Raw genomic sequence first — 16,855 nt, 5'->3', positions numbered from 1 at the left:
GTTCAGATTGTGCATGAAGAATGTGTAATAGAGGAAGAATCTCCTCATTCCCCTGCAGAGTACCTGCACATCACTCTTACATGTACCCACAGTTACATAGCCTAGGGCCTGATAGATGTTCTTTGTTCCGGTCTGTACTTTTTACAAGTACTCTTACCAAGGACTAGTTTTAGTCTAAAGGGAATAAATATAGTAGTCTACATATCCTTCTCACGTCAGTTGTCTTGTAAAATTCCTAAGCGTTGGCAGTTAAGAGACGAATTTCACGTTACATACTGTTAATCAACAAAATTGTAATATGCAAATTAGAGGAGTCGGAGTCGAGGAGTCGGTGGAATCCGAAACTGAGGAGTCGGAGTAGGTGGATTTTGGACCGACTCCACAGCCCTGGATTTCAGTGTAGTCCAGCTAAAACTAAATAACCTACTTTTACAAGGAATACTTCCTATCAGATCAATTAAATTTATTTTTGTATTAAAATATTTATTTTGTTCTGTTCAAGATTTTTTTTCATTGGGGGTATACATTTAAGTATAGGTTTCTTTTAAAGTGCCGTTACATGTGCAAGTAGTTACAAAGGAATATAAATCACCAGTACAAACAATACCTACTTGAAGCATTCCGTGTCCATTGCCTTCAATTGTACCTTCATGGGTAATATGCAGCCTTCTTAGCTTTTTGGTTGACCTAGAAGAGTTGAAGATCATTAGTCATAAATGTACAACCAACAAGTGATTAAAGTAAAGGAGAGAAGGAACTGAGACAAGTTCTTTAAGAGGTGAGACACAAATGGAGGCTGCATGTTTGTTTCCTGAATCACACACCTGAAACAGGCATGTAGCCAATTATCAGATTTTGTCAGAAACATCTGATCTGTATGCTTGTTCAAGATTTATGGCTAAAAGTATTAGAGCCAGTGGATCAGCAGGACAACCAGGCAATGTGCATTGTTTAAACGGACATTAATGTGTCAGTTTTCATGTCACTCACCTCGTGTTTACTTTAACAAGCATGATAGTGTGATCAACAAATGAACATTTACAGTCTTATTAGCTGGCGATTATAAATGTACATATAAGTAGGACATGAGAAAATGATTTGTGTTTAGTCTCATAAATACGATAAAAATTTTGTAGTATGGTCCACCCCTATCAAATTGTAACAATATCAAACATGCAAAAACAAAGTTTTTTTTTTTTTTTAACCAAGATTCTTGTAGTTTATTCTTTCTCAATAATCTCTCCAAATCGTGGACTCATTACAGAGGCACATCGTCTACAAACATCCGTAAAATAGCGAAGGAAAGATACCACCACGATCTGGAGTTTCAAATGGAGACTGCACTCAGCGGTGGTGTCTGCACACTTCTGTGAGTAGCAAAAGAAGCTCTGCTACTCACAGGAGTGTGCAGACAGCGCCGCTGAGTGCAGTCTCCATTTGAAACTCCAGATCGTGGTGTTATCTTTCGCTATTTTACAGATGTTTGTAGACGATGTGCCTCTGAGGAGGCGACTTTTGGTCGCAAAACACGTGTCAGGCAGTCTTTGCATGTGAAGTGGAAGTCTGGTCTTCGTGCCCATGTAATGAGTCCACGATTTGGAGAGATTATTGAGAAAGAATAAACTACAAGAATCTTGGTTAAAAAAAAAACACCCTTTGTTTTTGCATGTTTGATATTGTTACGATTTGTGTTCAGTATTTACCTACGGAAATACATTCCCCAATCCTCTCCATACAAACTCTGTGGTATAAAATGAAGAGGACCTAGCCTCCCATTCTGTTTAATCTAATGTCTCCTTTAATGTCTGATTTATGTTAAAGAGATTTTCTGGTTATGGGTAACTTTTAACCTACAGGCATCCTACCCTAAACGGCTTTAGTCATTTTTTTAATTTTACCATAAAAATTCCCCAATATATGTGAAGTGTCTAGTGTGTGCATTAAATATGTAGCGTAATGGCACTTTTATGCATGTGTTCATCATGCCCCAATTATTAGTGTATGTGATTCTTATGCAGGAGTGGTGGTCAGTAGTGTTAGTGCAATGTAAACTATATGGCAGTGATCTCACTGCCGTGAACACCGGCGATTTCTGCTAAACGCAAACACGCTACATTGAGCTTTTTTTGATCGCAATGCATTTAAAACACAAATCGTGAGTGCTCAAAAATCGCAAAAAACTGTACAGTGATTTTTTTTGCATTTATTGCTAAAAAAATTGCAGCATCAAAGCGCTAGTGATTATTGCTAGCGTTTTGCGATCATCAGTGTGAACGGGGCTTTACTGTGTGTGATTCTTATGTAGGAGAAGTATTATATGCGCATGGGTGTAAGGGAGAAAAAGGAGTGTGTGTAGAGGGGTAGGTAGCAGTATACAATTTATTAAAACCTTAAAGTATAGACAAGAGCGGCTGGGCACATCCAGTTAAAAATGCCATTCATTGAAAAATTTATAAAAAATAGAACAATACAACAGCATCAGGCTGCTCAGAGAGAGAGGGACAAGCATGCAGGATTATCGACAGCTGTTTCCACTCTACCTAGGAGAGCTTCATCCGGACGATGATGATGTCCTTATGAAGCGCTCCTAGGTAGAGTGTGAAACAGCTGTCGATAATCCTGCATGCTTGTCCCTCTCTCTCTGAGTGGCCTGATGCTGTTGTATTGTTCTATTTTTTTAGCAATTTTTCAATAAATGGCGTTTTTAACTGGATGTGTCCAGCCGCTCTTGTCTATACTTTGAGGTATGTCGGAACTGTTTTTGGATTAGAGCACTCCGGAGAGCCGTGTCCATTGGTCTTGTGCATTATTTCTACTACATTGTTACAATTTATTAAAATGTCAAATTTTCACCCCTTTCTAATATTATTCCTACAAGGAACCAAATATGCGTACGTATTGTATGGCTGTCTGTGAGTTGGGCAGCGGTTTCTCCCTGCTGCTGCAAAACTCCCTGACAGCGTTTAATACTATTACCCCTCCGAGTTGTCGCAACTCGAAAGGTGATGTAATTATACTGCTGCTATGGAAACTTTGGTTTCGGCGCCAGGCGGTGAGCTTGTGCGCCGAAACCACCTGCTTCACCAAATATACCCCCTGCTACAACATACATGGGAAGTCTTCTTTATGGAGGCTTAAAGAGAAACTCCAACCAAGAATTGAACTTTATCCCAATCAGTAGCTGATACCCCCTTTTACATGTGAAATATATTGCTTTTCACAAACAGACCATCAGGGGGCGCCGTATGATTGATTTTGTGCTGAAACCCCTCCCACAAGAAGCTCTGGGACCGCTGTACTTTTGGCAGTTTGTTACAATGTAACAAGGTACACAGACAGGAATTAACTGTTTACAGCTGTCTCTAACAGCCAAAACAGCTAGCAGCAGCTACATAACCTGCCCACAGTAAAAATGTCACCATGTAATAAATGTCAGAATGTAAATTGGGGAGAGGAAAGATTTTACAATGAGCAAACACTGACTAAATCATTTATACATAATTATTGTAAAACTTTTTTTATTACATTATTTTCACTGGAGTTCCTCTTTAAATATTTAGGTTTGATCTCTGAAGCATCCAAGAACAAAGTACTCTCTTTTCTCTGCAGCCAGCCCCACTGTCTATAGTCATTACACTATAAATCAGTACATATGACCACTTCTGTTGGGTAGACAAGAAGTGCTCACAGTGCTTCATTTTAAGTGGACCAGAACTCAGAACTTCCTCTCTGCTCTGAAAGATAAGTAACAGCATAACCTTCAAAGAAAAATATTTGTTACGGCTGATAGAAATCATGCAATAAATCTGCAATGTGTCTACTTCCTGCTTTCATAGAAGCAGACATAAGGTTAACACGCTGTGTTTAAAAATTAGCGGGTTTGCTGACACAGCTGAGAGATCAAGTTACACTTGTGATTAGTCACAAATGAGGGCAATTTAGGGCCTGTACACACTGCTACGCTTGCGCTACGTTTTTAAAATCGCATACAATTTTTAAATCACAAAGCCTTCATGAAAATAGCAAAATCGCATCACACCAGTGTGTACATCATGAATTTCATGATTTTTCAAAAGACCTTGAGATTAAAAATGCATGCGATTTTAAAAGCGCATCAGTGTGTACAGGCCCTTATACAGGCTAAACTCTCTAAATACATACAGGATAGATTTCTCTATTTTCTTTCTGTCCAGTGCAAAAATTCAGGTCTAATTCAATGGAGGTGGGGAACCAATTTTGACACCCGAAAAAGCAATCCATTCAGAGATTTACCATCAACTCCTGCTCTGGTGACAGCTGGAACGCTCTTCAATAACATGGTGTAAATTGTCAGAAGAGCAGGATATGAGGGAATAGGGCACTGGTGGGAACAGAGACAGTAATAAAATCCTCACGTTTACTTAACACTACACCATAAGAAACTAAAGTTTTTCCTTAATTGTAATTTCCTTAATTGTAATTGTAAAAAACAAAACAAAGTTAGGGCCCTTTTCCACTAGCAATCGCAATCACAAACGCCAGCAATTGCGATTTTTCATTAATTTTGTTATGCGATTTTTCATTTGCATTGCATTATCCCTCTTAAAATCAATCCAGAAAGCGACTGTAGATTTGCAAATTGAATCTCTATAGTGGAAAATACTTCTCAGGATTTCTATGATAAAGTAGCAACCCTAGCGATTTAAAAATCACTAGCGATTTGTGGTTTTTCGATTCAACTGTGTAGTGGAAAAAGTCCCTAACTCCTTAAGCAAGTCCAGAGAATACACTTAGGTGTTATTAAATATAGAGCCTGCTTACTTCTCCCATTCAGGAAACCGTTCTAGACTTTGCCTTGTGAATGTTACCAAACCTGTGGGTCCTGGAAAAGGGAAAAAAAAATTACTTGACGTAAAGCTAAATTTTAGATGGCTAAAGGCAATGTTAAAATGCAGTTAATGTAGAAGATCTTACCAGTCCAAGGGAACCTAATGTTTGGATACATCATTAGCATGCAGCAGCACTAGCTGTGATCCAGTTTTTCTTATGCCACTCATTTTGTCTACCTTCCACCATAAAAAGTGAAACAATTCTTGCTGGGAAGCTATTTGATTATACTGGAGCAGAAAAATACAGTCTGCCCAATAACAAAAGAAGTGGCTCTTTTTCAGGGCCGGATTAACCTACTAAGCACCTCAAGCAGCTGCTTGGGGCCCCAGTCAGAGTTTAAGGGGCCCCATCAGCACCTTATCCGGCCCTTCACTGTTCCTCCTCACGCTCAGCAGCCCCTGCAAAGTTTACCTGCAGCTGCCCGCTTTCCTATGCATAGACATAGCGGGCAGCTAAAAGAAAGCTGGAGGGACTTGGGAGCCGGTTAGAGTGATCAGCTGATCAGATCAGCTGTTTAGCAGGCAACAGACGCATGGGGAGTCTCAGTGACAGCAAGTCAGAATCCCCATGAGAGCAGGAAAAGACCTCTGTGCACAATGCACTGGAGGAGAAGGAATGAAACAGCAGCTGATTTTAAACTTTCCTCACTTCAGACGCAACTGCAAAACAAGGGAAAGACGGGAGGGCTCAACAAATGACCAGACAGACAGAGGGCTCACACTGCAGTTCCCGCCCCTCCCCCTGCTCCTAACATCAGCTCACTGCGTGGGGATGGAGTAGAGAGAGACTCCACGGGCCATGCAACAGGCAGCTGCAGAATAGAATGCCTGCTGTGAGTGCTGTCACTGTGCATGTTTGTGAGTATAGTTTGTCCTGAGCTGAAAGTTGTGCTTTCATTTCCCCACTGTCTGCAGCTGACTTTGATTTGTTTCAATCCATCCTGATTCCCCCCCCCCCCCCCCCACTACCCACGTTGTTGACCCCCTGCCCCGCCTCCTATGGCTAGCACCTCCATTTTTGCCTTCTATCTGATTTACTTCATCCTGATCACTACCTCACATTTGACTAGCGTTGTACACTGTGAGTAGCTACAAGTAGGTAGCTACTTGTAATCGAAATTTAAATTAGCGCTGCCCATACTAGAGGGGAGCTTTAACTTACCCATGCCGCTGCCGATGCGTTCGACTTCGTGTCACTCCTTTGCTTTCTTTAAACCCAGAAGAGGACAGCATGGGAGCGACATGGAGTGCATTGGCTAAGTTAACCCCCCTCTGCCGCAGGCAGCGCTATCAAATTTAAATTTTGATTATGAGTAGCTACCTACTTTTAGCTACTTGTAGTGCACAACACTGCTTCTGCCTGCTCTCCTCCATATTTTCTTTCCTCACCCCAACTTTGGCTGCATGCTCAGTTTTAACTGCCCTGCTCAATTTGTATACCTCCCCCGGCTGTTTTTCCTCAGTTCTAACTGCTTCCTTCCATCCTCACTCAATGTTCACACAAAATATACTGTGTGTATATATATATATTTACTGTTCATATGTATATAATATTCAGAGGGGGGCCCAAATCTGCTACTTTGCTTAGGGCCCCATTCAGTCTTAATCCGGCTCTGCTCTTTTTCTATAAATGTTTCTTCAAGTCTAAAATCTCCCTGTAGTGGTTTTAAAATTGGATACTAAACATACTCCCACACTGCCTTATCAATAAGAGATGAAAATGCCATTGTATTATTTTTGAGTAGAGAGCATGGCAGCAAAGGAAAACAAACAGAGATGAGCTTGTGTTTCTATAAAAAAAACACTTCAAAATGCCTCCAATTATTTGTGTAACAGAAGCTTCTAACCGGATTCCAAACTTACGTTTCTCTGTGACTCTGCGAAAGTAACAGAAGAGCGTTTTCAACTTTTCTGCTTTCCTTGGGTTTTTACCTTCAAACAACCTAAAAACAAAAACAAATACTTGAAAAACTTGAAGTTGCAACTGCACCTAAAAGCATATATTGCCAACCCTCTGTAATACCAGTTACATAAGAAATCTACTCTCAAGAATAAAAATCATAAAAATCAGACAAATGTTATGTATGTGAGCTTTAGAAAATGCCCAAATTGCAGCTTTATTAACAGTAGACAGCACGTCTACAAAAGAGAGAGAGGCTTTTGTCAAACAGAAAGCTTTCTGTACATTCTATTGTCCACAATGCCTGTCATTTATTGCCTGCATCCTTTTGCTACAGCCGAGGTTAGTAGGCTATCCTTGTAGTAAATAACACAAACTACATTATGTGCATTCAAGATTAAACTAGAATAATGCAACCCACTTAATTTTTATTTCCTACTAGAAGAAAGATGCCTCAGGGACACGATGAGGATAAAAGTACCTGTAAGCATAAATGTACAAGTGTAGTGCAAAGTGCAGTACACACAATGGAAGTTCAAAATCTTTTAGCTACATGCTTTCAAAATTAAGGCCAAAGTTAATGTAAAAAAAAAAAAAAACCCAACCATTTGAGTATGCTTAATATTAATATTTATATTAACACATATATAACAGAGCAGTAAAAGAGAACTTCGAGGTCTCACAAGTAAAAGAGGGAAAAATGGTTTGGGGTGTCATTCAGGAACAGAATGTAGTACACATGGTAACACCCTTTTCAATTCAATCGAAAAAGAAGAAAATTCAGCTAAAAATGATATTTCTGAATTCCCATAACCAAGTCATCATCAAGAAGAGATATAGAGTTAACAAAATACAGAAACCTAAAACTGCAGTAATACTGAAGTCAGCATTGTTCTGTATTAAATAAATGTCAATGAAACATTATTGTTTACTGGTTAATGTTTGGACTATTAACACTGTAAAACATGTATTGGATTCCGAATGGACATGCGACTACAGAGGGAGTTAAGGACTGCAGGCCATATACTTCACAGCCACAAAGGATAACAACCGATTTGGTGAGACCATTCCTATCATTATACTTGCTCAGTCATATATTATTGGCAGACCTTATGTGAACAGTGGTGACTGTCTGACTCATTATATACCAACATTATTATTATTAATAATAATAATTTTTAATATTTCTATAGTACTTTTTCTCTTGGCGGACTTAAAGGAGGAGTGCATACGTTTTGGCCACGTGCATTTTGGGTGCATGGAGAAGCCTATAGATGGTGCCTTAATTGGCAGCCATGGCCACAGAGTTGTGGCTTTTTCTTGTTTTTCTTCCCTTTTTCCAACCAATTCATCATGTTTACCCCTCTGAAGGTGTGCAGTGTGGTCCACTGTAGCCTAATACATTGGTGCGAGGAGTCCAGGACCTGGAGTTTTTTTTTACCTTGTCGCTGCCTGGGTCTGTTGTCTGTGCAGATACAGGCCGTGTGGAGTCCACCGCTGATACTCAGGAGATCAGGGCTCCACTGAGGTAGGACACTGTGCTGATCAGGAAACCTTTGGCCTCGCTTGATGCCAGCTCCATCCATCAGCTGCTGCGGCTCCACCACAGTAGGGAACCCTCCGGTTCAGCCCCTCTATGATGCCAACCACTAAACCGGAAGTAAGGGCCACCGCAGCTGGATGCTTCTGTGAAAGCCAGATTATCTTGACCAGCCCTGGCTGAATGCTGCCCAGGAGTCGGGATCCACCACAGAAATCAACACTACTGCACCTTTTGAACTGGAACACCTTGGCCAGCACTGCCAGATGCCAAATGTCAGCAATAGGGATGCTCAGCAGTGTCATCCATCACCGCAGGTTTCTATGAAGAACTGGGTCATTACTGCTGAACCTTCGCCTCCCTCTGTCCCCCCCCCCCCCCCCCATGTCTCCTTAGGGATGACAGATGATTGCCATGTGCAACTGGAGGCGCTGTAGTATGGCAGCCTCAGCTCTTGACTTTCGGACATTATTGCCTGCCCCCAACCTTCCAGAACCTGTATGAGCCAAAACCAATTCTGCATACAACCCCCCCATTTGTACTTGGCAAAATAAATGATTCTGATTCTAACGACAACTCTCTCTGCACTAGGTAAATTTTGAGGAATATAAATATATATATATATATATATATATATATATATAGTATATTCACTTACTGATTACCCAATTTCCTCCCTACTGCACGTAATTATAAATCCGGCTATTGCTGGCCCCAAATAAAGGCGATTTTGTAGCGGGTGCTAAAATGATCTGTCCCATGCAATAGCTGCAGCCAACTAAAGGTGCACTCAATAGGCCTCCCTGGAGGGTCAGGGAGTCTTCCCAAGGACTCCTTGCTGAATTGTTAACTGGCTGAAGCCAGGATTCATCTTGAAGAAAAAAGGCATTTAGCTTTATTTAGTGGGAGGCTCTTTGTACTCCCCTGCATCAGCCCTGTATATCATGACATCATCATTGCTTAACCCCCCCCCCCCGAGATGGACAATATTGCAGTATGTATACTTACCCAGGGCTTCCTTTAGCCCCATGGGGTCCCTTGCTGTCCTACCCGGCCGCTCTGTTGTCCCTTGGTCACCTCAAGTAATTTCCCCAGTCACGCTCTTCCTTGCATGCACGGCCCAGCTGCACTGGTGGCCGACCATCGCGTGCGTTGCTGGGTATGTGCAGAAGATCACAACTGGTTGCGACGGGTGAAATTACCTCAAGTGACCATGGGATAACGGAGTGGCTGGGGAGGATGGCAAGGGAGCCCACAGACCACATGGGGCTGGAGGAAGCCCCAGGTAAGTTTAAAAACTGCAGTATTGTCCATCAGGTTTCATTTAAGCAATGATCATCATGTACAGTAAACTTTAAATTGAGCCTGTTTTTATGACAAGGAACAATCTAATTGGATGAGAATTTTACTTGTGGTCAATATATAGGATTACCAAACATTTGCTTAGCTAGCTGCAACAGCTTTTTTGGAGGACTTGGGTGAGATTGACCCTTTTCTCAGAGCCCTGCAACATATTTAAAGTGAGCCTGAAGGGAGAAATGAAAGAAAATGTAAAACTTACTTTGGTAGTGGGAAGCTGCTGAATAGTCGATAGGCTTCCCCATCCTCCTCAACGACCCCACCAAACCAGCAGCACTGGGACCCTCTGCATACATTTGACAAAAGGCTAGTCACATTTGGTCAGATGGCCATGCACCATTCCATGTAAGAGCATGGCTGCACTGCACAGGCACATGTACATGTACATGCTCCTGCGTAGTAGCATGGCCAAGCGAATGTGCAGGCTACAATTGTGCAGTGCTTTGCATGAATCACAAATGCGTGGCATTTTTGGGTCGCTATTGATTCTCAATCCTGCAACAGGCCTGCAAAGTGCAGCTGACATACAATTGCTGCAAAATTGCAATGAAAAAATCGTGAATGGGCCCTAAAAATAATACACTGTGTAACTAAAGATGTATTACATGTAACACCTGTTTAGTTACAAACATGTAAGAAAGCCAAAGATATCCAGTACAGATCCAATTAAGAAATGCTGCTAAGTAAAGGGAGCAAGCCAGGCAATGCTTCTTGTGAAATTAAGTCATTGACAAATGGCTTGCAGGAAAGATTTTTCCTCTGGTGAGTCACATCTCTTTGTATTTATTTTACTTTCTGTAAGGGCTTCTGTCAAGCTGCCACGTAACTCTGCTACATATTAACAGGGAGACAGATGCAGGCATCCCGACCGCCAGCCAAGGAAAGAGACTGTTTATCTTCAGCCTTCCATATCTCAGGGGAAATCGATGCTAATCAAATCACAGATCTTTTAATAGATACTTCGCCATGCAGAATACTAAAGTACAGCCAGAACAAAAGGGCATAGATCCCCAACATTAGAGGCCATAAAGTTTAATTCAATATTTAAAACAGGCTGACTACTGATATACAAAGAGTAACCACTTCAAAGCTGAAGGGAAGCAAGTGGCCACTAAACCTAAATGTCATTTTCTGTTAAATGTCTGTACCATTTCAAAAACAAAAATCCTTGCTAATTAAAAAAATATGCTCGGCTTGTGTCTTGTTATTCCTGCCATGGTGTACAGTGGTGTGAAAAACTATTTGCCCCCTTCCTTATTGCTTATTCTTTTGCATGTTTGTCACACTTAAATGTTTCTGCTCATCAAAAACCATTAACCATTAGTTAAAGATAATATAATTGAACACAAAACACAGTTTTAAATGATGTTTTTTTATTATTTAGTGAGAAAAATAAACTCAAAACCTACATGGCCCTGTGTGAAAAAGAAATTGCCCCCTGAACCTAATAACTGGTTGAGAAAAAGAGAGAACACCAAGAGCCCAATATAGTGTAGTATGTACTGGTAATGTATAATTGATAGAGTAATAATATTAATTTAATACTCACAAACCAGGGTTACCAAGTAGGCAACCACTGTCAAAGCAGGTGGGGAGATTGTCCTGACCCCACTCAGGATTAAAAAGTCGCTCTCTGTAGTTGAAGAAGGAAGGGTACAACCCTCCACCAAGGGTGGACTTGATGTAGATAATAGGATAACAGAGGTGCCAATAGGATAAAAAACACTAAAAGAACTTAAAAATCCATCTTGGTAATAGAGGAGGCAGTGGTGGACTCACCCCCTCCAAGCAGAACACACGACTGTGGATTTTCAGTCAGAACAATTTTATTGGATACTCCAAATAAAGTGCAACGCGTTTCACGGGATACAAACCCGCTTTATCAGGCAATAACAGATAGGAGTAAACAGCTGTAACAGAGACAATAGAGTAAATGAAACTGTAGTGCTTTGGCAAAATTCATTCTGATTATTCGGACATTGATTTGGCTATGAATATATTTCAATAGTGGCATAAAAATATGTTGCATAAATCTGCATGCATATGCATGAACCTGTGTTTGAAGTACATGCAATCGACAGAGAATTGTGGTATACAATAGCAAAGATTATTGGGGGAAAAAAAAAAAATGTGCATACCTATACATAAACCTGTGTTCGACAAACATACAATTGACAGAGGATTGTGGCAGGAATTAGTATCCAAACTATTGCTAGTGTTAGTGGAAGTATGAATCGCACAGTGAATTATACGTTTAAATTAAATAAAATATATATATTTTTTTGTTGCATAAATTTGTATGCACATACATAAACCTGTGTTCAAAATACAGTTGACAGAGTAGATGGGGTAATGGGCAGGATTCAATGGGAAAAGGCCACGGTGGACAGGAAGTGCATTCATTTGGCTATGAATATACCTCAAGAGTGGCATAAAATACGTTGCATAGATTTGCATACCTATACATAAACCTGTGTTCGACAAACATACAATTGACAGAGGATTGTGGCAGGAATTAGTATCCAAACTATTGCTAGTTTTAGTGGAAGTATGAATCGCACAGTGAATTATACGTTTAAATTAAATAAAATATATATATTTTTTTGTTGCATAAATTTGTATGCATATACATAAACCTGTGTTCAAAATACAGTTGACAGAGTAGATAGGGTAATGGGCAGGATTCAATGGGAAAAGGCCACGGTGGACAGGAAGTGCATTCATTTGGCTATGAATATACCTCAAGAGTGGCATAAAATACGTTGCATAGATTTGCATACCTATACATAAACCTGTGTTCGACAAACATACAATTGACAGAGGATTGTGGCAGGAATTAGTATCCAAACTATTGCTAGTTTTAGTGAAAGTATGAATCGCACAGTGAATTATACGTTTAAATTAAATAAAATACAATAGCAAAGATTTGTAACCCGAGATTAAGCTTATATAAAAGGACTACTGAATATGGAATCTAGTAATTAGAACCAATATGTAATAGTACCCAAAAGGTATTAAAATGTGCCTGTAGAGGTAAAGGCTTTCCTTTACCTCTACAGGCACATTTTAATACCTTTTGGGTACTATTACATATTGGTTCTAATTACTAGATTCCATATTCAGTAGTCCTTTTATATAAGCTTAATCTCGGTTACAAATCTTTGCTATTGTATTTTATTTAATTTAAACGTATAATTCACTGTGCGATTCATACTTTCACTAAAACTAGCAATAGTTTGGATACTAATTCCTGCCACAATCCTCTGTCAATTGTATGTTTGTCGAACACAGGTTTATGTATAGGTATGCAAATCTATGCAACGTATTTTATGCCACTCTTGAGGTATATTCATAGCCAAATGAATGCACTTCCTGTCCACCGTGGCCTTTTCCCATTGAATCCTGCCCATTGCCCCATCTACTCTGTCAACTGTATTTTGAACACAGGTTTATGTATATGCATACAAATTTATGCAACAAAATATATATATTTTATTTAATTTAAACGTATAATTCACTGTGCGATTCATACCTCCACTAAAACTAGCAATAGTTTGGATACTAATTCCTGCCACAATCCTCTGTCAATTGTATGTTTGTCGAACACAGGTTTATGTATAGGTATGCACATTTTTTTTTTTTTTCCCCCCAATAATCTTTGCTATTGTATACCACAATTCTCTGGCGATTGCATGTACTTCAAACACAGGTTCATGCATATGCATGCAGATTTATGCAACATATTTTTATGCCACTATTGAAATATATTCATAGCCAAATCAATGTCCGAATAATCAGAATGAATTTTGCCAAAGCACTACAGTTTCATTTACTCTATTGTCTCTGTTACAGCTGTTTACTCCTATCTGTTATTGCCTGATGAAGCAAGTTTGTATCCCGTGAAACGCGTTGCACTTTATTTGGAGTATCCAATAAAATTGTTCTGACTGAAAATCCACAGTCGTGTGTTCTGCTTGGAGGGGGTGAGTCCACCACTGCCTCCTCTATTACCAAGATGGGTTTTTAAGTTCTTTTAGTGTTTTTTATCCTATTGGCGCCTCTGTTATCCTATTATCTAATAACTGGTTGGGCCACCCTTAGCAGCAATAACTGCAATCAAGCGTTTGCGATAACTTGCAACAAGTCTTTTACAGCGCTCTGGAGGAATTTTGGCCCACTCATCTTTGCAGAATGTTTGTAATTCAGCTTTATTTGAGGGTTTTCTAGCATGAACTGCCTTTTTAAGGTCATGCCACAACATCTCAATAGGATTCAGGTCAGGGCTTTGACTAGGCCACTCCAAAGTCTTCATTTTGTTTTTCTTCAGCCATTCAGAGGTGGATTTGCTGGTGTCTTTTGGGTCATTGTACTGCTGCAGCACCCAAGATCGCTTCAGCTTAAGTTGATGAACAGATGGACGGACATTCTCCTTCAGGATTTTTTGTTAGACAGTAGAATTCATGGTTCCATCTATCACAGCAAGCCTTCCAGGTCCTGAAGCAGCAAAACAACCCCAGACCATCACACTACCACCACCATATTTTATTGTTGGTATGATATTCTTTTGCTGAAATGCTGTGTTACTTCTACGACAGATTTAACAGGACACGCACCTTTCAAAAAGTTCAACTTTTGACTCGGCGGTCAACAAGGTATTTTCCCACAAGTCTTGGCAATCATTGAGATGTTTATTTAGCAAAATTTAGATGAGCCTTAATGTTCTTTTTGCTTAAAAGTGGTTTGCGCCTTGGATATCTGCCATGCAGGCCGTTTTCGCCCAGTCTCTTTCTTATGGTGGAGTTGTGAACACTGACCTTAATTGAGGCAAGTGAGGCCTGCAGTTCTTTAGATGTTGACCTGGGGCCTTTTGTGGCCTCTCGGATGAGTTTTCTCTGCGCTCTCGGGGTAATTTTGGTCGGCCAGTCACTCCTGGGAAGGTTCATCATTGTTCCATGTTTTTGCCATTTGTGGATAATGGCTCTCACTGTGGTTCGCTGGAGTCCCAAGCTTTAGAAATGGCTTTATAACCTTTACCAGACTGATAGATCTCAATTACAGTACTTTTGTTCTCATTTGTTCCTGAATTTCTTTGGATCTTGGCATGATGTCTAGCTTTTGAGGTGCTTTTGATCTACTTCTCTGTGTCAGATAGCTCCTATTTAAGTGATTTCTTGATTGAAACAGGTGTGGCAGTAATCAGGCCTGGGGGTGACTATAGAAATTGAACTCAGGTGTGATAAACCACAGTTAAGTTACTTTTTAACAAGGGGGGCAATCACTTTTTCACACAGGGCCATGTAGGTTTTGAGTTTTTTTTCCTCACTAAATAATAATCATCATTTAAAACTGCATTATGTGTTCAATTATGTTATCTTTGACTAATAGTTAACGGTTTTTGACGAGCAGAAACATTTAAGTGTGACAAACATGCAAAAGAATAAGAAATCAGGAAGGGGGCAAATAGTTTTTCACACCACTGTATATTTTAATCACTCTTGCTGCGCAGACCCATCGCTCTTGCCGTTCGCACCGCTCAGTCGTTGATGCAGCCCGCTCCCTCTGCAGTTAGGCTGACAGCAGAGCTGCCGTATCTTGGGCAGGTCAATTTCATGGGCTCCTGACAGCATGAATACTGTGAGCCAATCACAGTAACCACTCTGCAAAATAGGAAAAGGATGGCTCTGGTCCATAAGGGACCAGAGCCGTCGGGTACATAAGTGGTTAAGGGCTGGTTAATACGGATGGCAGGCGGCGTTGGGTGGCCGGAAGCTGCGTCGTCCTGTGACGTCTCATTTGGGGGGCGGCGGTACGGCGAGCGGCGGCTTCCCGTCGTGATTGGCGTTTTGACATGAAGCCGCGGCGGCTAGGCAACCCTGGACGCCGCATGCAGCTTCTAGAGCTGGCTGCAGTGAAGTGGTTAATCGGTATCGGAACGCCAAGTCCGCGCAACCGACGGTAATCGCTGGTAACCGTGCGATGCTAAATGCTCCCATTCACTTGAATAGGAGCATTTAGCAGAGTCCTGAACGCTTGCCGGTAAACGCCGCCAAGCGTCCGTGTGAACCAGCCCTTAGTAAGCTGGATCAGCAAAGACAAGAGATAGTTTCCATGCAGAACAAGCCCACTCTATTGCCTCTGAAGCTGTCCGTCAATTATCTGAGAGTACAGCCAATTCTTCAATAAAATGGATAACTAGACAGGCAGGAATATTAAACAATTCTGCAGCTGATAAAGGATGAGAATTCTTAAATGTTACTTATAATGTGATAGCAGTATGACATAACATATCTCAAAACAGATGACCCATCTCCTTACTGATTATACAGTTAATATAGTTATCCAACCTGCCCTTGACCCAAACGTAATCTCTGTGTAAAAATCTTAATTTTCCCAGTCACATTTATCTAGCACTGGAAGCTGCTCTTTTGCGTGCCTATGTGGTGTTCAGTTCAATTTGCAGACAGCATGCTGCTTTTCACACCAGATCAATAAAATACCCTTTCATCCCCCAGCAAGCAAAAAACTGTAATGTCGTAGCAACTTTTAAAAAATTGCTAGGTAGTGAAATATCGTGTTTGGATATGAGATTTCTCCCAGGACATATAATGAACATAATAATAGAATCTGGGCCTTTAAAGGTGCCCATACATCTAGGGATATACGGGCAGATCGAACAAGAGAGATCTCTCTCTGATCAGAGATAGATCTGCCCATACACTGCAGGCCAATTTTCAGTAAACTTAAGAATGAAATCTCTCAGAATGCTCTCCATGTTAATGTGACCCGATAGCCGTGCATTAAAATCTCACCTGTTCCAGCTGCTGTGGTTGACCAGCTGCTCCTGATCTTGTCCGCTGCTTCCGACAAGCTGAGAACATGACACAGAGCAGCTGGACAGTTGTGGCAGCTGGAGCAGGTGAGATCTGAATGCCTAAGCACCGGGGTTGGGGCACATTTACATTAAAGGGGGACAGCAGCGGGGGGGCTCTGTCACATTCATTTGTTGCCGCAATATCACACGCTGTTACTGTAGTGCACCTGATAGACATCGGCCTGAGATTTCCCAGCATGTTTGATCAATGTATTCGGCCTGAAATGGTTCAAATCGTCGAATGAGCATGCTTGTTTGGGCACAGATTTTTATCCTATTCGATGAAATTATCAAATATAATATACTGTATATAGGAA

General features: G+C 40.7%; 1 protein-coding gene across 5 annotated transcripts in view; it reads right to left on the bottom strand.

Moving 5' to 3' along the window:
• LOC137536555 (poly(ADP-ribose) glycohydrolase-like) overlaps nucleotides 1-16,855 on the bottom strand; it is a 201,845-nt gene that overhangs the window by 53,113 nt on the left and 131,877 nt on the right. For all 5 annotated transcript variants that reach the window (XM_068258792.1, XM_068258794.1, XM_068258795.1 and 2 more), the window contains 3 exons: nucleotides 6,732-6,811; nucleotides 4,801-4,861; nucleotides 612-687 (listed from right to left, as the gene is read on the bottom strand). In XM_068258792.1, the coding sequence (XP_068114893.1) occupies nucleotides 612-687; nucleotides 4,801-4,861; nucleotides 6,732-6,811 (217 nt within the window). The remainder of the gene's footprint in view (nucleotides 1-611; nucleotides 688-4,800; nucleotides 4,862-6,731; nucleotides 6,812-16,855) is intronic.

This window comes from Hyperolius riggenbachi, chromosome 10 (genome assembly GCF_040937935.1).
Source record: "Hyperolius riggenbachi isolate aHypRig1 chromosome 10, aHypRig1.pri, whole genome shotgun sequence".
Taxonomy (NCBI): Eukaryota; Metazoa; Chordata; class Amphibia; order Anura; family Hyperoliidae; genus Hyperolius; species Hyperolius riggenbachi.
Note: the sequence above shows the minus strand (reverse complement) of the source record. Positions and strands in the feature narration are given on the sequence as shown.